Genomic DNA, 22,891 nt, shown 5'->3' on the forward strand with positions numbered 1-22,891 from the left:
ACGTGCTCCACCCTGTTCTACCAAACTGCCTGGTCAAATGGGAATGCAATGATCACCTTCCCCAGGACACAAGGGTAATCCACTTCCTCGCCCACCCAGACACTGGCTGGTTTTGTATGTGAGCTCTTACTGCCAAAAGCCTGCAATGCAGAGAACTCAGCAGGGCTTGACAGCAAAGCACCTTGCTTTTTAAATGCCTCATTCACTTAAACCACTTTGCCCTAGTGCCTCTACGCTTCTTTTAGACCAGCTGTAATCCATTCTGAAGCAGAAAAGAACTGAAAAATAAATACCCAGTGATGTGACACTCTCCATTTACAGTAACACCTCTGCTGGGAAGCACATGGTTAACCCTCCAACGTTTTCCTCTGCACCCAGTTCTTAAACTGGTGGTAATGGAAAAAAGACCTTCCTTTTCATTTCTTCTGCTCCCAAAGAATGACAAGTTAACAGAAGGTGAGCAAACAGTGAAGCTGTAGGTGGTGGCAGGGAGAGCAATGAGCTTATTTTGCACACTGAAGGTTCATTCTAGTGAATTATTTCTCCAGAGAGAAAAGGGACTTTATTAAGAGCAAATTGAATGCAGATCTTCTCTTATTATCCCGCTTTTTTTTTTTCTTTGACACTGATGGATTGACAGATCAGCTAGAAAAGGGCGTACCAAGGCAAACAGCACTGGTAATTTCAGTGGTAAAATGATACAAAACAGAGCCAGACAATAAAAAGCAGGTGAAGTAACTTCCTGCAACTTCCCTCCACCCTAGAGAGGAAAAGATGGGTTCATTATACTGTAATCACTTTTTTTTCCCCCTTATTATTCTGTGTCAATATTCCTCCCTGGAATGTTTTCTTCCCTTCTGCTACGAACGTTTCAAACAAGCTATTCTTACCACGAAATAATGACAGGCACAAAAATCACACCTGGAAAAAAAGAATCCTGAACCAGCACCAGCAGGAGCGCACCAGCACACACACGCACACCTGAACACGTATAGACACTAAAACGCAAGTAAACTTCCATTTCCAACTACAATTCCACAAGTAAAATTATGAATTAGGCACTGGCCAATTCAGGTTTCCTCCTTTCAGCACATTATACAGTTGATTGCTCCCTCTTTGTTTCAACAGGCATTACTAACATGAGAAAGGAGATTGGATTTTACTGTCATTTTTGCCAGCACTCCAGTGACACACAAGTCATTTCTGGAAGACTATGGAAGACTATGCCAGAAGGTTTTGGGTCAAATTACCAAGGCTGTTAAATCTAAGCTACGTGACAAGAGGAAATCTGGACTTGAGTTGGGCTTCACCTTCTTTATATTCACAGTAGTGCAAACATACTAATTTAAATGAATATCTATTTGATTTCTTATGATCCAAAAAGAAGACCTTGACTTTTTGAGGTAGAGCTTCCTATATTTTAGCTTAATTCTTCCTCCAGGTTTCACTGGCCTAAATCAAAGTACAACTGAACTAGAAATGCAAGATGTTTCTTTATAACGTGTAGGATTTTGAATGTCCAATACTTACTTCCTGTTCCTCATCCACGAGAAAGGTACACAGATCCTACCTAGCTGACATAAACCCACATATTTTCAGAAGTATTTTTCTGTTTGCTGCTTCTTTTGAGGAAAAAAAATAGAATTTCCGTTTTAAAATCTCATTCATATCAAACAAACACCACTGCTTATTTAACAGTAACCATCTTTAATTCTCATCAGGAATACTATTATATTCATTGTGGATTCACATTTGAACTTGCTTAATTATTATGTTTTTCTCTACATGGATTTGCACATTTTGATCTTACCCCAGCAAAAATAAAGACTACTGATACATCGTTTTACCTTATATTGCATTAATGTAGTCCTACTTACTGAAACTTCTAAATGAGCACGTACAGGTAGAAAATCCAATATTTTCACTAATTGATTTTTTTTCTTTGGTATCAGAAGAGAAGGCGCAGGTACGTGTTTCCAAACACTGACAATACAGAGCAGAGATTTGAAAGATATACCTTTATGGTCATTAATTACATAAACACCTTTACAACAAAGGAGGTAGACGACTGATTGAAAATGGATTAATTTTTCTTTACTGGATTGTGCTCCTCATTATACCTTATGAAATTATTATTCAACGGAAAGCAGGAAATATTAGGCAGTTTTAATAAATAAAGAGCACTACTACCCCAGGCCAAAATAAATCCTCAGTAATACTAATAGCAAAGCTTCCTTAAACTCCATTGGTTTCAGAAGTGCACTAACAAGTCAAAATTTAGACCCAGGGTAGAAATTCTCCAAAGCTTTTATAAAATACATAAAATAAAACAGAAGCTTGAATTAAAAATAGGATGTCTCATAATTCTTAAAGTTGGTTCACTAATTATTGCAGTTGAAAGTAATAAAAAAGCCTGGTTCATTTTCATAAATAGATAAATTCCAATAAACTCCGATAATCTGAGTCACAGAGAAACAGAAAAAGAGAAAACTTTACAGTGTTCCTGAAGTAAAGAGGAGAAGGGGGCACAGAAAATAATATACAAAAATATGCCTGCTGCAAATATTAAATCAAAGTGATCTATAAAATAATATACACATGTAGATAGTAAGCCACGTTAATTTAAAAATATTAAATGATCTTTATACAGTACAAATGTCTTTACTTTCAATAAAGAGAGTTATTATAGCACTGTAATATTTTACAACTGGTAGGCATATTGCATAAATATGTGCACTGCTACATATATACAAGCCTTTAGGCAATGTACAGTAAGGGAGACCAGAAAATGAATGTATGGAGTTTGGGACATGCAGACTACAAGCACCGTGGCAAAATACCCAGTGGATTAAAATTTGCCAGCTTAGTTATAAACAAATAACTGTTTTCAAAATACATTCACATGGTCATAAGGTATTGCCTCAGTCTGGAAAAGTTAACAAAACCCTTAGCATTGCAACGTGAGCCATTTTCGGGGGGTTACAAACCAATGAAATCCCACCAAAGCCAGAAGCTGTACAGTGATTTACACTCATGGAGAGTTTGCACAAATACACTTAAAGATGTATTTTAAATGTAGCAAATAAAGTAAACTTTATCATAACGCCAAACGTGTGCTTTGAGGAAAATGCACTTACAGAAAATGAACTTGTCAGAAAAATCCCAGCCACATGTTGCATAAGCAGCACATTATCATGTACAGTAATATATTAAAGAAAAACGGATGTCCCAGTGGTCCTTTAAAGCCTCGTTTGAATACCACATCCAAATGACTATTTTACAATGGTAAAAGTTTATGTGCTAATAAAAAGTTAACACTGAAGGTAAAGAAGACTTTGTAACGATTTCACTGTTGTTTGACTGTACCAAAAGATAAACACATTCTCACTCAAAAACACTCCATACAACGTGTTTCTTTCCCCAAAGTTTGCAACTGAAGTAAAGAGGAGAAGGGGGCACAGAAAATAATATACAAAAATATGCCTGCTGGAGATATTAAATCAAAGTGATCTATAAAATAATATACACATGTAGATAGTAAGCCACACTAATTTAAAAATATTGCAACAGCCCCTTGCTCACTCCTGCAAAACCTGAAATCTGGTGATTTCTCCCCAGCAGCTGACAGCTCGTGTAGATTCCAGTTTAAGGAGGAAATGAAATAATCTGATTCTTTCCATGTATTGGTAGCATTTCAAAAATTCTACTGTACTTACAGACAGGAGAGACAGACAAGAGTCCAGTTACTCCAAACTGCCCATACCAACGTGACACAGTGATGTCCCTTCACGCCCAAAAGCTCCTCTAGACCATTGTTGTTACCTGAGAAATGGAAGGTCCCAGGAAGGTCAGGCTGGGCAAATTGCAACTTTCCAAGGACCAAAATAAAGATCCTCTTCTCATCTCAGTGGAACAGGTTAACTTTTCAGGTAATTCTCCGCAGAGCTGGTCCGGGAAATCACTTAACAAAATCTATAACCTCGTTTAGGCTCAGGTCTGAAGGTCTAATTCTTGCCATTTGTGAGCCCAGTAATTCTAAAAACTGGCAAACTGGCCAGGAGCATAGACACCCTAGATCTGGGAAAATTTGTAAATTCAAAATTTAATGTCTTAGATTTAAAAAAAATTTGGTCGAATTTTTCAGAAGGATAAAAATTCAATTATTTAGCATTTGCAATAGTTTTTGCTTATAAATCCGACTACCAATTTACGGAACAAAAACACACAATCTCAAATACCAGATAAAATATATAAAAGAATAACTATCCTTATATAACTTACTAGAAGTTATATGTTTAATAATAAAACAGAAACTCAAAAGAATATTTTATTAGGCAATTTAATTTAGTGTGTTCAATTTTAAACTTTACTTGTGATTTATTTTTATACTGGTTTTGCTTTTACATATGAAGTCACACATACAAACAGTTCTAGCATTAAAGGCAATATCATATTAGAAAACTGTTACATTTTATGGTTATTAGTCTTTTATTTTAAGTAGTTTATACACTATTGAACAGCAATTACAGTAGATAATAAAGAATTGTGAAATGTCTTAAAACTGTTTAACAACTGAATATAGAAAAAATAATTTATATTGTAAGAAAAAAAAGTAGAATTCGAAGCTGTTGGAACATTTTGTTGAAAAAATGTAGACCTCCAATTTAATAGATGGGATTTTTCAGAGAACTTTAAAACTGAAAATTTTAAATTGGTGATTTTTTTTAATCTCCTGCCAGAACGTGCAATCACATTTGTCCTATGTGGATTCTTTGTTTTAAGTGTACTGCTATAAAATGAGGTGGACTTTGTCTTTGATGGGACACCAGAACCCAGGGGACTGTCTGTGCTGACTCCCACGGAGGAGGCAGAAATGCAGAAGCCAGCACAAGTCAACCAAGGCAACAGAGAGGGCAGCCAGTACATCCCCTCCCAGAGATTCCAACAGAGATTCCCATGCCCAGCACCTGCTCAGCACGGGAGGCAGTGGAGACACACACGTCATGTAGGCAAACTCTTGAAATAAAGCAGTATAAACTCACTTATTTCTACATTTTTCAGGTACCACATAAATAGAAATGGGCGTTCACCTGAAATTAGAACTAGAGAAAAGAGACTTTCTTTGTGGCATTGCGGGGTGCTCAGCCACATCTCACCCCATGCTGCAGCCTCAGGCAGGGGATCTGAGCTGCTCTCCAGGACCTGACTGCTCATCTGCTCTTTCTTACCAACTTTTTGCTTATTAATGTAGTTTAGCCCTTTGCAACTGCACAACATGGAAATCTTGAATAGCTGACTCTTGTGATCTTAGTGGTAAGATGTTTTTTGCTATAGTTTTAATGTAATATTGTGCTAAAACATGCAATATTGATACAGGTAAGTTCTAAAGCTCTAGATGCAGAAAATATATGTTTTAGGATATAGTATTACTTTCCAAATGGTTAACATCTGTAGCTATTAATATGCAATGTATATTAATAATACTTTGAATTTACTATTCCTTCAGTTCAGCTTTACATGATTTTATTATACTATATAAAAAGGTGAAAAGAAGTAATTTATTGGGAGGCCCTTTTGTTATGGAGGGCCTACTACTAGCACTAACCATCATGCTGCAAATCCTTAGGTTCACTCACATGGTAACACTTCATTTTAACTCAAAGAGATGACTCTACCTCCGAATGACTCCTGCTTTTATTCCTGACCATCACAGGCGTAGGTCTGATATATCTCATGCCAAAGCAAATGAGAAGATTTCACTGGCTAAAGCTGGGTGGGGTTCAACAGCAATAAAAAGGCTGCAGAGGTAGGGAGAAGTCTCTGTAGTACAGTTAGAAATACTGGCAGTATATTATTACTTTAATTAGTCTCTACTCTGTGTTATTCTATTTCTTTAGCGAAACGCTGCAGGAGAGAGAGGGGCGAAGTGAGGTAAGAATTTATATCAAACCCTGGTGGGTTTCCCAAGCAAAGCTCTTCCTGGTCCCCCCTCCACACACTGGACAGGCAGCAAGGCCCTCCCTCAGACAGATCCACCCCCCTGAGGGCCATGTGCCATCACACAGAGCACGCTGGGTGGAACCCAGACCTCCCCTCCTTGCTGCTACGAGCAGCATCCTCTTGAAGTCAAACTGACATCAACATTACCCTTTTTCTTCCCCCCTTCCGCTACCCATGTTACATTTGTTACATCGTCTGTTTGTGGTTTAGTATAAAAGGGATTAGCTCCACCAGTCAGCAATCTGTGCACATACCACAAGTAGGCAAAATTTGTCATGGTGACATCAAACCACTAACACAAACACATCTATTACCCTTTCTCTGGCTCGGTAAGACAGCTGCCCTCAAGGTATTGGCCTCTGAACCTCCCTGATAAATCACTGACGTGTGGGAAACCTGATTATCCCAACATAACAGGGGTAAAAGATGCCATTCAGCTGCAGAAGGACATGGAAGAACAACATCCATGAGGCTTGTAATGAAAGATTTTTGATATACTTAAGTAGTTAACAAAAATTTATTGCAAGAGATAGTTTGTCACTAGATTTACAGTTTCAGAGAACATAGTACAAAACATAGTGCATCAGCTTTGTCTAAACATTAAATAGGTGCAAATACACAAAGATAAAAAACGAAAGGTGAATACTTTACAACATAAGTTATAGAACTATAAATATATTTTATATACATTATACATATTCTAAGACATGATTTTCACTTATATATATATATATATAGTTCATAATTAGTATCAGACTGTTCAGTGCTTTAGTTATAGTACAGGTCTGAACTTGCCAAGAATGTTTGCATCATAATACTTACAGTAAATGCTTCCCAAGGAACGAGGCATTTTAACCAGTTTAGTTCACAGAACCGTTTTGCGAAGCTGAGGGGACCGTGGAACATCAGGACCGTTTGGCCGAAGGGTCCTTCCCCCATCCCATCCCTGTCCTAAAAGAGAGGTTGGAGGGGGATGACAGCCGGGTGCGGGGACAGCAGGGACGGGAAGACGGTGTGCGGCAGCGGGGGAAACGCCAGCTGGGTCGGGTGCAGGACCGACGGCGGCAGCAGCGGCAAGTGCGGCGGGGCCACGAAGGCAGCGTGGCCGCCCGGGCAAAGCCTCGGTCCCACGGGCAGATGAGGTAAAGGCGCTCTGGAAAGAGCCGGGACCTGTGAGAGGAACTGCTGGTGGGGCTGGAGAACCTTGAGCGTGCCGGCGGCGGCGTGCTGCTGCAGGATCGTGTGGTGGATGGTGGTGACCGAGGTAGAACACAGCGGCTGCAGGGGCAGGGGCTGCAGCGGGGAGCTCGGGGGCTGCATCGCCGCGGGGGGGAAGGCGAACTTCACTTTGTTGGCCAGCACGCCCTGTGGCACGATCTGCTGATACGCCTCGGACGGCAGCTCTTTGAATTTTTCGTGGTTGTCGGGAGGGAATATCAATGTCTGATCGGGCAGGGGGAAGGGGGCTATTAACTGCTCGGTAGTCAAAAAGGTATGACTGTTCACATGTGCTTCTTTGAATGGCAAGGGTGGCGGGCTGCTAAATATGCCAGGATTACACTGTACCCACTCACTGGTCACCTCACTCATTTTCTCGTGCGGTAGAGACTCGGCCAACTCATAATGGCAAAGATAGGATTTAGGAGGAGCTGGTTCCAAATGTCTGCTGGAGAGGGGAACTTTGTAACGAGCTTGATTTTCGTGACTGGTGACGTTTTCTTTTTTCTTTTCATCTTGCAGAACATCCTGTGTGCCGGCAGCTGCCGGAGCACTGTGCTCAGGAACAGAAGCAGCAGAGCCCGCAATGACATCAGCAAACGTATCCGGTGTGCTCTCCATCGCTGCACTCGCCGCCAGTTTATCGTTTTCCAGCACGTGTGAACCATCACCTTCTACAGGTGACTTGCTTTCCTCCAGCTCCATTGTTTCATCTGTATCTTTTGCACCATCAGCTTTGGGATCTGCATTAGTTTCCTCTAGATTGTCTTGAGCCAATAAGTCCCCCAAAATATTTAACGCAGAACTTGCAGAATTTTCTTTGGCAGGTCCAGAGGTCTCGCTTCTTGCATTCCTGTCAAGGAAAACATGATGGATTCTAGTTTTCCTTCTCTTGTGTTTCCCTTTCGCTTTGTGATACGTAACTAAAGTAGACATTTGCCTTAGATATTCCTCTGCTGATAATGCCTGTCCACAGGAGCTCTCATCTGATGAAGAGGAGTAGGTGTGCTGCCTCCGCTTGCGGTGGCATTTTTCAGGTTCCTCGGTCAGAACACTGTAACCTCGCTTTACGGACTGGTTTTGACTCGGACCCTTCTCCCCACTGCATTGTCCTGAACATTTATGCTCTGGGCTACAGCTTGACCTCCTGACTTTCCAGCTACAACATGTTTTAAAGTGCCTCAGGCTGTGCTTCCTGGAACTTGGAGCCAGCTGCTTTGCCTGCCTCCGAGAGCTTGCTCTGCTCTTTCTGTGCAGTCGTTTACAACCATGGTGTTGGCCACTATTTTTTGCACTCCAAAAGTCACACCAGCCTCTGTCCCAGTGTACATGATCTGATGCAGACACGACTCTCTTATGACCATTTTCAATGCCAAGTTTTGGATGTGACTGCTGTATCTCACCTGTAGCCAACCAGATACTCCCTGCATCGTGTCTGCACTTCTCTGCGTTATTCTGGAGGTGCTGATATTTATTTTCATCTCTGTAAGTAATTTCTTTCTCAGGTACTGGAGACATCTCCATTTCTGCTGCCGTTGTGTCCCCACAGTGATGATGATGACAACAACATAATTTTCTTCTCCTTTTCCTTTTTCTGCTTTTGTGAAGCCATTTTTCATGGCTTTCTTTGATCCAGACTTTGTTATATTTCTCATCTATCACAGTGTTTTGTCGTAAGTGGTTTTTAGATATGTGATACTTTTCTATTTTTCTAATTCTGAGTGAGTCATCCAAGGACACTTTGTTTTGATTTTTTGCAAGGTCACAATTTCTGAAAAGGGAAACATCATTTATAAGGGGTATTGTATAGTTGCACACATTTTTATTCACTTCTGCTTCATAATCACCACACTCTGAAGTAGGTTTATTTGTAAAATCCGAGACTAAGATATGGTCAGATTCAGTTTTATGGTGCAAATGAGGTATGTTTGGTTGATGTTTGAGCTTTTCTTGACTGTCACTTGCTCTGGATGACTTAAAATCAAAATATAAAGGATTACAGCTGTAAGAAATCGATGGGTCTGTACTTGTGTAAATTAACATTTCTGATGGCCACTGAAGAATATTTGATCCATATTTGCTAAGAACAGGAACAAAGGGTTGACATGNATCGATGGGTCTGTACTTGTGTAAATTAACATTTCTGATGGCCACTGAAGAATATTTGATCCATATTTGCTAAGAACAGGAACAAAGGGTTGACACGTCTGGTTTGGTTTTTGAGGCTCCACTACCACCTTCTTCAGACGGTGATGAAACTACTGCATCTGCCCCCGGATCCTTTATTTCCGTTTCAGCTGTGGATGGATTGCTCTTCCCGTCTTTGTCGTTTTCCTCCGCAAGGTCCTGCAGAGATAAACAATCCTCCACACCCTCTTGCACGAGAGGCCTGTTTGCCTGCAGCTCGTGCCCACTGCTGTCCAGGGGCAGGACCTGAGCGCTGTCCACAGCCACGGGCAGAGTTTGCTCCGGTAAGTCAGCTCCGCTTACATCCATAGCACAGCCCCCCGTGTCTGAGGACACCAGTTGCTTTGAGTGGGACAGAGCAGGAGCTAAGGAGGGACTCTCCAGCACCCTGCTCTCCTCACTGGCCAGCTCTTTTGCATCCTGAGCTTCAGGGGCTTCTGCTGTGTCTGTGCACTTTTCCACCAGTGGGTGAAAACAGTTTTGTTTCTCCTCAGGGCATACAACTATTTCTGCTGCTGAAGGAGGCTGAAGGTTACACGTTCCTGGAATAAACCTACTCCTTCTGCTAAATCCGTGCTCCATAGAAGTTTCGTCATTATACTCATAGAAAACAGCAGCTGAAGACTCCAGTTTCACTGCTGCTTTCTTAGGAAAAGCAAAGGAGAACCCAACTCTGTGTCCTTGAGCTCCTTGAACCTGATCTCCACATTTGCTAGCATCGGATTTATTACCACACACATCCCCAGGAGTGGAAGGAACAACAGAAGCAACGTCTTTACAGTTCTGTGCATCGTGCGTTAATGTACAGCTGGAATCCTGCTGGTTGGCAGAATCCATGGCAGCACTTTTTGGGATATCACTGCAGTCATCTTGCACAGTCACTGTAGTGGATTTGAACATAGGGCCGCTTCCAGGAGCACTAGGAAGGAAAACAAAACTCTTTTGAGTCAAAACCTTTCAGAGAACTGCTGACAGAAACGTGGTATTACACTGGTATCTAAGAGAGTTTTTTCAGGAAAGACAAGGAATCTGTGGATATGTGGATTTAGAATGTTTGAAAAAACGCCATCTTTTATAATAAGATCAGTTGACCAGTATTAGAGGGGAAAAAAAATGAGTAAATATTATGCTCCCAGCTCCCTCCTGTGTTACCAGCTGAAGGACTCATATTCCTACAAAGTAGTTAACTTTTCCTAGACACATTGGCTGGCCAAATAAGAGACTGCATATCTCCCAAGAAATCTTGCTTCTCCTCCCAGTAGACCAGCATGGTTACAACACTATTACTACAAATACCGGAGGTTTTACATTCCTTAGTGCTACAAAATGTATTAAAACAGAGAGCACCTCATGGAGCACTTTCCTCTTAGTCATCATTCCAGTGACTGCTGCTCTGCCCACAGGCAATCCCCCAGCAGCTCCCATCCTATTTGTGTTCACAGACCAAACCATCGCCATCTCAGCAATTTCTTTCATGGAAAAATAAAACTGGGGAGAGTATTTCAGCTGACAGGAGTGAATTAAGTGATTCATCCCTCTTGAGAAAAAATTTATCACTGTCTGCTTCTGTTCTCCATTTCTTTTCCTCTTCCCATCTGTTCTATTTGACTTAATAGGAAGGAAAGAGGAAAGCAAAAAATGTTTAACTGCCAGTTTTCCAGGATCCACAGGAACTGCTAAACACTAGGAGTAATGGACCTATGTTAAAACAATTTGTTTGTTTGAACCAAATTATTCTGTGTTACAGTGCAGAGCAATATTAGATGATGAGTCACTGGGAAAATCCTGCAAGTGTCATTTAGGACCCCAAAAAGTGCTGAGATAAAGAATAATGACCCAACTGGGTCTAGAAATTAAAGCAGAAGTTTTACAAGAGATGAATTCCTCATGAGAATTCCTGCCTTGCCCAGTTCTTCATAAATTTAAAATATATATTAAAAACTCCACACAAACCCTTCCTTTAAAAGAATAAAATGGTGACTTCTACAAAACCAACCTAGAAAATACCAGCTTAAAAAAAAAATCTTCTCTGTCTGTCTGTATCCCACTTCTAAGGATGCAAAGCGGTAGTAAACAGCAATTATTAGGTAGAAAAATAAAGCTCAGATAGAAGTTCTCCTTCAGGAACTAGAAAAAAGATATTTAAAAAAAAAAATCCAGAAACAACAAAAGCTTGCAAAATCTGTGCTTCACTAGCATGGAAAAAGGGAAAAAGTAAGGTTTTTTTTCCTCTTTCTCCTGAAATATGCTAAATTCAGATTCTGGAGCGTGTTTAAGGGGAATAATATCTAATATACTCAAGTGTTAAATTTGGACAGTTAAAATACTGATAGAGGAGGAAGAGTCTCTACATGAGCTATCATAAAAAGATTAAAACATTATGCGTCACGCTGCTCGTGCCAAATAGACCTCACAACGTTCACATCCTCTCCACCTGCTCAGACAGACTCTGTTCCAGCAGGCTGCCCACCATCCAAACTAGGGGGAAAGAGACTATTTCTGAACAAGAGCTGCAACTTGGTTGGACTTCTCTGTTGGTTCGTCCGGTGAGACGAGGACTGAATAAAAAGAAAACATTTGCACTTGAGCATCTACCTCTTTTTTATCCTTTTTTTTCCCCCCAGAGAGATGAGCACATGTTATGAGTACATGTATTTTCAGTGGCTTATCGGTGTCAGAACTGTGTCCTATTTGAGCATTCAGTCACAACCAGCAAGCTCAATATTCATTTCTACAGTATGTTTGGATGCAACAGTAAAATGTATGAGTAGCAAGGAGTCACTTCTGCAGAGGGAGGTAAACACTCTGTTGAGCTGGGGAAAAAAGGAGCACTTACATTTTAACATATAAAAAACAGCTATTGAAATTTAAAGCTACATTTCTGGATGCTTTCCCCGGCAAGCATTTTGAAACCTAAATCATAGAGATCTGTTACATCCTAGAGAGACAGACTGTGTTCCTCACCTCATCAATGAAGTAGTGCCAGCCTGCAAATGCATGACCTAGTTCACTCAGCTTTCAACCAATGTGCCTGGTTTTATGAAATATATATGAAACACGTCTTTTTTTGAACTAAAAATACGTGCCATTTCAGCTCAGCTGAAAAAGCAACGTTAAACATTCATTTCTGCATACAGTGTGAACCAAATACCGTACACATACAGCTTCCAAAATGCCATAAAAACACATGTGTGGGGCTGCAGCCAAGGGACTCCAACACCCTGCATCCCACAGCACCAGCTAACGGTGGAGGGCTTATTTTAAAATATTTTTTATGTTTCAGCTGCTGTGCACTTACCACGTCCTCTCTTTCCTTAGCTCAGCCAGCTTGTGCAAGCGTTGAAGGGCTTTCTCCTGTTTCCTTTCATCTTTTCGTGACTTAGATGCTACATTTCGTGCAAACTCCCTGTGTTTCAGTTCCTTCAGTCTCTGCAAGAAACAGTCACATAATGCATGTAAAAACCCCAGGCATGAGAAACATTTACACTGACAGTTACTCGCTGGTGAGCGCTCATGGCACGAATTATTTTTGAACCTAACCAAAGTGACCCGTTCAATAAGTTTAAGCATTTCAAGGGAGTAACCAAAATACACAGAGGTGCTAGAGACAGGTTAGCTAGGTTAGAAACAATCCAGGAAATTTTACTGCAGCTTTTGTGATGATGTGGACCATCCTCAGTAGGACGTGGCAATGCTCATCCAGAATTGTGCTCATGACTTTTCCCTAAAACCTTCCTCGCAGCTTAATTGCTTTTTGAGGTATCAATAAAAAATGAGACCACATCAGGAACTTTTCTGCAAAACTGCTCTGTAGCCTGTTGAACCCGCAGATTGTATTAAATCATGAATTTTTCTGCCCAAGGGGATGGCATTACATTTGTCACTGTAGGAGGTCCCTGTCAGCCCTTTTCTCCAGCTTGCCAAGGTCCCTCTGGACCTGCCCTGCCATGTTCTCAGCAAGCTAACATCTGCAAAGCTCCTGAGAGTGTGCTGTCCTGCCATCTGGGTCATTATTAAAGATGTTAAAGGGTCCTGTCCCAGCAGGGATCCCCAAGGGACGTAATGGTCAGAGAAATCTTGTATTTTGAAATGGGAAGACTGTCCCTTTGAAGAAGCTTCTGTTTCCTGCTCACACTGGAGTCTGACACAGCAGTTAAACAGATACTGAGGATCAACCCAGTATCTCATTTGATTTTATGTCCAGCCTTTTTCTTTGGAGGGAAATGAAAGTGCACAGCTCTGATTCTCCACATGAAAAGGAAATATCATTTTCTTTATATCACAGAGAGACAGTACACAGAGACCTCCCTAATTCTTCCTGTCATATTTGGTCCAGTAGGTCCCAAACCCCATCAGTGTGTCCCAGTTATGGCTCACAGTCAGATGACATCAACTTAGGAGATGGTAATCCCATGATTCTGGGAGGAATCCAGCAACCTGCCCCTGTTTTAGTGTCCAAGTGGTAATGACTGGCCATGGACAGGGGCCACACTGATTTGTAAAAGCAGTAACACCAAACTTCTCTTCTTGCTGGTGGCACATCATAAATACACACAGAGTTTGCAGAACTCTACCAGTACTGTTCTCCTGCTCCTTCTCAATTTTTTTGATTCCACCTCTTCTGTGAGTTTTTATTTTCCCTATTCACAGAAAAATGCCCCTCACATACTGTCATTCACTTCTTCACTGAGAGGGTGGTCAGTCACTGGAACAGACCTGCCTGCCAAGTGGGCACAGCAGCAAGCCTGGCAAGAGCTGACAGAGCTGGTCCCATGGTTTAGTTTTAGGTGGTTCTGGCAAGGGGCAGGGAGCTGGACTCAATAATCCTTACGGGTCCCATCCAACTTGAGATACTCTGTGATTCGTTTACACACTGAATTCATCTTTGCCATTTTGGATGATGCTAACACAACCTTGGCAGTCCATTTAATGGCAGGAAATAAATATGGAGAAACGTGCTGAGAAAGAAAACTCGAAGAAAAAAATAAATAATACTCTCTATTTTCAATTTTTGCATTATTTTCCAAATAACTGGATATCCTCGATAGAGAGAAATAATCTGAAATGTAATCACTTCTTCCTCCACTTGTATTTTCTAGATAGAGTTATAGAAATTTGCTTTATTCTGCTAACACATTATACAGCTATAAATACACTCAAAACTAAATGTATAACTTTTTTTTTCCCAGAAAAAGAATACTTGAATGTGAAGTGCCTTTACAGAACACTCCTTACCGCTGTGCACTCCTGTTTTCCTGCAGATAGCATGATACTGACCCTGCTCCCCACTAGCCACTTATGAAACCCCAAGTACTTCATTTCATAGGCAACTTCTGAGTACTCAGAACATGAGAGAAGGGATGAAGTTTGCTCCTTCCCCTCCCCACCTCCAGCCCTTGGCACTCGGAGAGAGGATTTCAGCGCATTTTGTGAAGCTCAATAATTTTTCAGGTTTTTTTTTTTCCCCTCCAACGCCCAAGGAAAGAAGTAGGTGATAAAGTAAGAGAAGACAAGGAAGATAATAGAGTGCTTTCTCAGAAGGTTAAAAAGGAGCAGCTGGGGTGTATACAAATCCATAACCACCTCCCAGCAGCAGTACTTTTCTATAATTACCAGGACGATTATAAGGAGTGATTTGATTCTGACCAGATTCTGACCCCTTTTAGTCCTCCTGCTGATGAAAGTTAGGAGGACTCCACGCCCTCAGGAGTGCTGAAGTTAACACAGCTCCATGTTTCAGGGTGTGAATAGGGTCTTGCTCACAGTGAACAGGGATGGTGTTGGCAAAAGTATCTCATGTGATCTTGGAGGAAGGGGAGATGCATTTCTTGCCTAGAATTGCTAAGCAACCATCATTCCACTGATCTGAGCCTCTCATCTCGACCAGTCGTTATCAGCTTAGCACATAACAGACCTGCTAGGGGGGAACCATTCTCAGTTTTTAGGTAATTAAATTGTTCTCCTTGGGTGGCTCTAAGTAGGTGTCAATGTTAAGACATAGGAGTCTGGCAGGAGTTTTGTGTGCACAGCCTTCATGTCAGACTGCCTGCTCTCCTCTTCTGGAGAACTGCTCGTTCCAGAGCTCCCCTTCTGTCAGACCTCCTGTCAGATACACCAACCCTTTCCTGTATGGAAAACTGGCCCTTTGCAGATAAACTACTTAACAATGTGCTTTGTTTTTGGGGTTTTTTTTCCTTACAACTGGTATCTCAATCTTTTTCATGGAGAGCTTTAACAATCTGCAAGGATTATACCTTGGTAACTCCCAAGGACTTTATTCTGCAAGTGCATGTGTCTAAGTGGAACTTTTCTTAGTTCTAAACCACAAAACATGCACCCGGCGCAAGTTGGTTTGAGGTTTCAAAAAAATTCCATTTCCTATAAATAAAAGGTCACCTAAATGAGCAAATGCCTCCCCTTCTATTTTTTTTTTTAATATTATAGTTATTTTCCACTTGTTTTTATTTAACCATCTGATAAACTTTCCCCACCTGCATTCCCTTACTGCACTTGGTCACGCTAGGGATTGCTGGCACTGCATTTATGCTGCCCTTATTTGCTATTTGTTGGTTTCACTTGAATTATGCAAAGGAAAATAAGATACTACCCAATTATACATAAAACACCATTAGTCCATGCATTCTGAGCTTCAGAAGGACTCCCCAAAAGTTGTTCAAAGTAAATAGCTGCGATAAAAACAAAGCGCAACTTATTCCTACAAAACATCTTTTTCTTAAAAGTTTTTCTGCCTTTCCACGTGGCAGAGCTATTCTCTAACGCTAACTTCAATACCTAGTTTAATGACTGTTATGTTTGGGTTTTTTCCATGGATCAGTAAGCAAATAATTAGCAGGCAGACACAGAGCATTGGATTCCCTCCTGTATTTTGCTCTGCTTACAAACCAGCTCAAAACATGTGAGACCCAGCAAGCGAGAGTTCAACAAACAGCTCACAATGAATAATTAACTGACATTTCTCCAGGAGACCCTACATGCCTTCATCATTATCCTGGTACACCGTGTTGCCACTCTGAAGGTGCAGAGCACGGACCAACCGTCGTTTTGCAGATGACTTCGCCCAGCTCGCAGCAACGGGGAGCCCGACCCCGATTCTCCAGCCTTGCAACGTGATCCTGCAACTGGGCTGCTTTCTCTGGGCCACAAGCCGGGTTAGTTTAACCAATCTAACCGTAGCACCAGGCCTGAAGCAGAAACATTCCACCTCTTTTTAAAAAACTCAGCCACGGCACACCCAGGACGTCGTGCTGAGCTGAGGTTTGCGAGTCCAGATGAAAAGGAAGATTTACAGGATGAAACTGTACATGAGGCGGCCATGTGAGGTCCAAACTCAGGTGTGGCTGCATTTCACTCAGAGGCATAATGCTGTGGTGTTCCCAGACTCCTTGTGGAAGGTAACCATCACAAAAATCAAAGGAATCCCAAGTGGATTCCAAGAGGACCCCGTTTTTGGTCACTTCACCTTTGTCCTCATTTCCCCATTTACCACATGAGACAGTTCACTTCATCACGGTGCTTTTCAAAAAGTTTCCTAACTCTCCCTTGTATTTTATAATATAAGAACCACAAGACCAGATCCTGCTACCAGAGCCAGGTGTCTGAAAAACCTCCCTGGATCAAAGCCTCTCAACACCAAAGACACATTACGGCATTAAATGCACTTCTTACATCACTATTACAAGCCTTTTGCCACCTTGCTAAGTGGTTGTTGGATTTTTTGTTTTTTTTTTTTTATAACTCAAGATTTAAGCACTGGTAACAATAGTACCTAAAACTAACAGGCTTTCAAAACAGAGAGAAGACATTAATTAATCAATATACCCAGGACAGCAAAAGCACATTAAGGTTGAATAGTGAAACACAATGTACCCAAATACGATAAATACTATGAGGAGGGGGAAAAACAACCCAGCCTCAAACAATTTTATATCTTTGAACGTATAATTTAATGTTGTCAGAATGGACTCTGAAGAAAAGCAGTGAAATTTCTAACAAAGTTTGTGAAAACAAAGGGGAGATCATAACAAGCACCAGGATTGATACAGGCTTGATAGAGGCTCTCTCTGTAGCCTTAATATCTCACATAAAAACCAGCCACCCCCCATCACAATGGCATCATCTAAGGACTGCTTATTCAGAGAGGCTCTCACACACTACCCTTGCAAAGCTTATCTAGGAACAACTTTAATAGGGTCAAGAACCAATGGGAACAGTTTTATAATAGCAGGAGTCAGAAAGATGCCTATCAGGGGATTTCAGGGCAGTGCAGTTCAGGTATTATTATGCTAATTCACTTTTGACCTTAGATTAACAATTAAATTACACAGACTTTTACAAAGCTGAAAATACGGAGACCATAAATTCATTTTCTGATCGATGGAAGTATAAAATTACAGAATTTAACAGCCATGACATCAAATTTTGCTGCTTTATTGTCTTTTTATTTCATCAGGAAAAATGACTGTATTCCCAGTAGTCACTAAATCGTTAATTTATGTGACTGTTAGCTTTTGAAGATAACTCATCAAAATAAAACTTCCTTTTCTTGCTACCTAACTATGAGATACTCAAAGCTGCTGAGTTTGGTGACCAACCTGCCAGAGCAGAGCAAGGCACAAACCTGCTCCTGCTTCACCTGCCCTGCCAGTGACAGGCTGGGACCGTGAAGACATGGGACATTCAGTCCTACATGTGTGTCCCAAGGCCAGGAGGAGCTTCCCCAGCTCCTGTGCTTTCTGTAACTCCATTTGCACCCTGAAAGGAGCTGGAAGTCCACCCCAGCTCCTTCCTGCCCTTCAAAAATTTGTTAATTAACTAAGCATGGGCAACATGGGTTGGTAGTCCAGTGCTGTCATGGAAGTGGCACAAAATTAGCCTCTGGATTTATTTAAAACAAATTAAATATTTCTTCCCTCTAAATCTGTATATGACATAAAACATGCTTTTAATAAAGCAATTTTGTGCCTTTTTTTTTTAAATCTGTACGATATGTAATGAGTATTAATATTTCTTAGCTGCCCGTGATTATTCTAGAAGGTGTGCATATTCCCCTGTCTCTGAATACTGCATGAGTGCTGTAGATATAACTCCCTGTTAACTGAGATGGTTTATTGCTTCTTTATGTGAATTATGGTATGACAAACACAGCGACAACACACTCATTAGATAAGCACTTGTCACACCAAACCAGATTAGGATCTTTCACAAGAAGCTTAATCAATTATAAATAATAACTGAACAGATCACAGCCCCTGTAACACCTGGAAATGCTCAAATGGGCAACTGCAACATGCCATTTAAAGCAGAAAACATTGCTTATCCAAGATGTACAATGTTCCTGCTGTCTTTGGTGGTTTGTTGGGCATGTATATATTTTACTGTTCTGCATCTGGAGACCCCTCCCCTTCACACAATGCAACGGGGCAGCATCTCCTCACTCGTGCTCTGGTCTGCAATTCTACCCACTTTTCATGACAGGATCTTTCATATTATTATTAAAAAAAAAAATTCTCCCCTTGTAAAGATTATAGAAAAAATTAAAGCTTCCAGAAAAAGATATTATGACAGCAGAAGGAGTTCCCCTGTTAGTGCTACAGGCCTTCCCTAGCAGAAGCTATGCAAGACAAGTTATTTCCACAGAAAGGAGAAATGTTAGCATTTCTCAATGAAATTAGCATTTCAAGCACCCAAATAAGCAGGCTAAGAAAGAAATTAATAGACTTTTTGCTTTTTTTTTTTCCATGCTGCCACCGTGGACTTAATTGCTATAATCTGTTCCTGAAAGAGAAGACTCACAGGGGGGTAATTTTAACAGCAGCCTACTATCACTTGATGGGGAGCTGCTGACTAGTGCCAGGGAAAGCCTCCTGCTGGGGTGATATGGCACCAGAACACCTCACCAAGAGGGGGCTGAGGAATCTCCAGCCCTGCAGAAATTCAAGAATTGAATACCAAAAAACCCCATTTTACTCCATCTTGGCGAGCGAGAAGCCAACGGCTCCTTCCAACCGTTCTAAGATTTTGTGTTTTAAGATTTCCATCTTTTGCAGTGAGTCACCTCCTCACTTATCAGCCTATGGACCACACTGGCCACTCACTTTATTTTTATTTATGAAATAACACGGATCTATTGCTGGCTTATCAATAACTTCCAGTTCGTTGCAAGTTATGAGCTGTTTCTAACTAACTCTGCCTCCAGCTGCACTTAAAGCTGCAGCATTTAAACCTTTTCTTAAATACCAAGAGCTCCACACATTAGCAACAGAACCACATTGTGTATGATGAGATATTAAGCCCTCCAGATGACAAGGAACATGCAGGCTGTGAATAATCCTTTTCCTCTCCTATTTCTACCACAAATTGCAGCCATACCCTCCTGATGGTCTTTTAATAACACAGAGATATATGCAGGATTTTAAAATAGCAAGTCTTTGGAGCCCAGAAAATTGCTGAATAGGTAGATTCAGCAGAAGTGAAACTGCTCTTTTTCTAGCACTGTCATGAGCATCATCCCAGACTGGGAAGAAAGTGGGGATTAATTAAGAGGAAAGGAAGGTTGGGATTGCTTTGCCTGCCCATCATGGGCCCAAAGGGAGGCAGGTGATGAGAAGATGAGATTCTTCATGATTTGGAAGATTTTTTTATTAACTTTAAATGAATTGATATGATGCAAATCTTCACAAACAATTGTAACTTGCTCATGAGCACACTTGAACAATACTCAGTAGTACAGTTTGTTGTGCAGTCTGCAAAAAAGGGCTGTTGAGGCAGCTTTTACATTTAGAACACACCAATTTATATTAAATATATGTGTTATGTTCTGCAACTGAAAATTCACACTGGTATTTTCTTATTTGGTAATATAAAAGCTGAAATTATTTTTCACGATACACAATTAGTTTTTGAGACTAAATACTTGTGTATATAAAGCATCTTGTAAAGTGTCCCGAGTTTAGTTAGATTTTCCTATATAAGTTCATGGGGAGAAAAATAAATTAAACCTGAGCTTAAAATGAAACCCAAAACCTATACAAAAAATTGTTTTCAAAATCATGAGGAAAATCAGAACGTTAAGCATTTTGCACACTTGCACCTGTAAGATACATGAAAGCTAGTTATCTTTGATGAATATCTCACTAATTACTCTTGAGGGGAAAAAAGAAGGACAAAGAAATTTCTTAGCTTTCTATTCCTTTTAACGCTTTTCTTTCAGAAGTTATCTGCCAGGAACAAACCCATACTTCATTATGTGATGATTAATGCTCTTCTCACACTTCATTTGACACCATCCTGTGCATTTGTGCCCCCCTCCAGTATCCCCTGCTGCAGCATTCAGATAGCACCAGCCTTACACAGGAACAAGGCTCCACGACTTTGACAAATAACAGCTTGTGGAGCATAAATTAAGACTTCTGTTGCTTTTGTTTTAAGATAACTGTGCTTTCTCAAGTAGACTAAATGTCACAATGGCAGTGCAGCCATTGTGCAAAAACATTGTTTTAAGCCTGCAGAATTGCTGAGTGCTGCACACTGAATATTTCACTGTGAAAGCTACTGGCCACGTGTGTAACAGCCTGATCTTATTGCAAGCTGGAGGATTTTTTTTGTTAGCTTCAGCAAAAATCAGCTGAATACTCCATAAATATTAAGGACAAGACCAAAGGAAACAACACAGAAATACAGAATTAGCATCTCACCTATTAAATTAACTTTACCAGATAATGAAAGGAACATTAAGCTGACATGGGCTTCTAAATCTGGAAAGTGGTTACATATGCTAGACTCTAGTTTAATGGAATTTAGTTTAATAATTCTAGGTCTAATTCTACTTTTCTTAAAGTCAATGGGGAAACTCTTGGTGAGCTCGGGGAGAGAAGAGGTTTCAAATTCACCATGAAATTTTTCAGCAACGCCTAAGGAAGCTCCTTCAGTGACAAAGATTAAAGACAAGATTGGTACACACTGCTTCTTTAAGCATCACTACACCTTTATACCCACTCCTGCACCATTTAGGATTAGGATTAAAAAATGCAAACCCACGTGCCTTGTTTTAAATCCTGTCAAGAAATGGTCTATTCCCAGCACTGTTAGAGAAAAGGGCTTAACTCCAACCCTCTGGAAAGACTCAAGTGGCTGGAAGTGTGGGGCTACCCTCAGCTGCCACGGATCCTCTTCCCTGCTCTGGAGGGACAACCCAGCAGGATTGTTTCAGACATCCTGTGCCATTCCCTGGTCCCACAGCACTGTCCACCACTATTCCTTTCACTCCAGCAGTGAAGTTTATACATCCAGAATAATCTTCCTGAGCATCACATACACAATATTTACAAGCTTGACTTCTGCTGCAACCAAAACACTGATTTTGGCACTGCCTCCTGTGATCTTTTCAGTGACCACCAGGCACCAAATGAGAAATGTTGATTTGTGCTTTATTTTCTGGCCAGTTACAAGTTCCCATGAAAAAATAAGGAGAGCTCCACGACATCCCATCTCAAGTCCACCCAGAAAGCTCTAAGCTAATGGAAAAATTCCTGTTTGTGTAACGTTCATATTCCATAAACCATTTCTCAGGAGCAACAACTTCCTCACCAAAAACTCTCACAGAAAGGTCACCTCTAGAACTTTTTTGGAGAGGAAATATTGATTTCCCTTTAGAATGGCTTTCCAGTGGGAGATGATTAAGCCACAAAATAGATAGCACACACAAGCATTGGATGGCTCAGATGTTAAAGCTGGTTTTTTTGCTCATTTTGGAGACTGTTTTGCTGTTTTCTGCATGAATAACATATGGGGCACCTCTGAGTTCTCTGAGACTCTTCACCCCAGTAACCTCCAACACCAACCAGTGTCCATTGTCATTTACCAGCTTTTCACTGTGGTCAAGATGATTCACTTGGTGTCCAGCACTGCAGCTCTCTGTAGGATCCTGCTGCTATTCTGATCCTTCCTCCTTCCTCACTGAAGGAGGACACAATACCCTTTCTACAGGCAAATTAAAAACTGCAAGCAGACATTGTTAGTCTATATTTTTTGGTTTCAGCCTCTTTGGTCACTGACATTTTAGGAAAGACTGCCACAGAGACCGAAATGAACCTACCAAATCTTTCTAATCTCTGCAATGTGCACAGTGACTTCAAATGAGGAACTAATATTTACAGTCAGGTCCTCTAAAGGTTATTTGCCATAACCCTTGAAGGATACACTAATGGTTATGATTGGCTAAAGGAGAGACATGAATTTCCTCAAAGCAAGCTCTTTATTTTAGTTCTTTATGTCAGAGTTAAATCAAAATCCGTTTCTCATATCAGTTTTATATTGGATCACTGAGCAGTTCAAAGCCTCTGCTCACAAATTGCTTCTCATCAGCAGGATCTGGTCCTTGCCAGTGATTATCTCAGGACCATGACAAGCTGCTTCAAAGAGCATAAATTTGACCAATGAAAACCGGTACAAGAACGAGCCTTTGCAA

At 40.9% G+C, this 22,891-nt stretch overlaps 1 protein-coding gene across 1 annotated transcript in view; it reads right to left on the bottom strand.

Moving 5' to 3' along the window:
- Nucleotides 1-1,767: 1,767 nt before the first annotated feature.
- The window catches only part of ZNF804A (zinc finger protein 804A), a 152,556-nt gene continuing 131,432 nt past the window's right edge, over nt 1,768-22,891 (bottom strand). Inside the window, exons 3-5 of the mRNA XM_017834770.1 lie at nt 12,704-12,834; nt 9,422-10,324; nt 1,768-9,337 (exon numbers count right to left, since the gene is read on the bottom strand). Coding sequence (XP_017690259.1) covers nt 6,952-9,337; nt 9,422-10,324; nt 12,704-12,834 — 3,420 coding nt within the window. The 3' untranslated portion in view covers nt 1,768-6,951. The remainder of the gene's footprint in view (nt 9,338-9,421; nt 10,325-12,703; nt 12,835-22,891) is intronic.

This window comes from Lepidothrix coronata, unplaced genomic scaffold (genome assembly GCF_001604755.1).
Source record: "Lepidothrix coronata isolate B3197 unplaced genomic scaffold, Lepidothrix_coronata-1.0 Scaffold239, whole genome shotgun sequence".
In the NCBI taxonomy this organism is placed as follows: domain Eukaryota; kingdom Metazoa; phylum Chordata; class Aves; order Passeriformes; family Pipridae; genus Lepidothrix; species Lepidothrix coronata.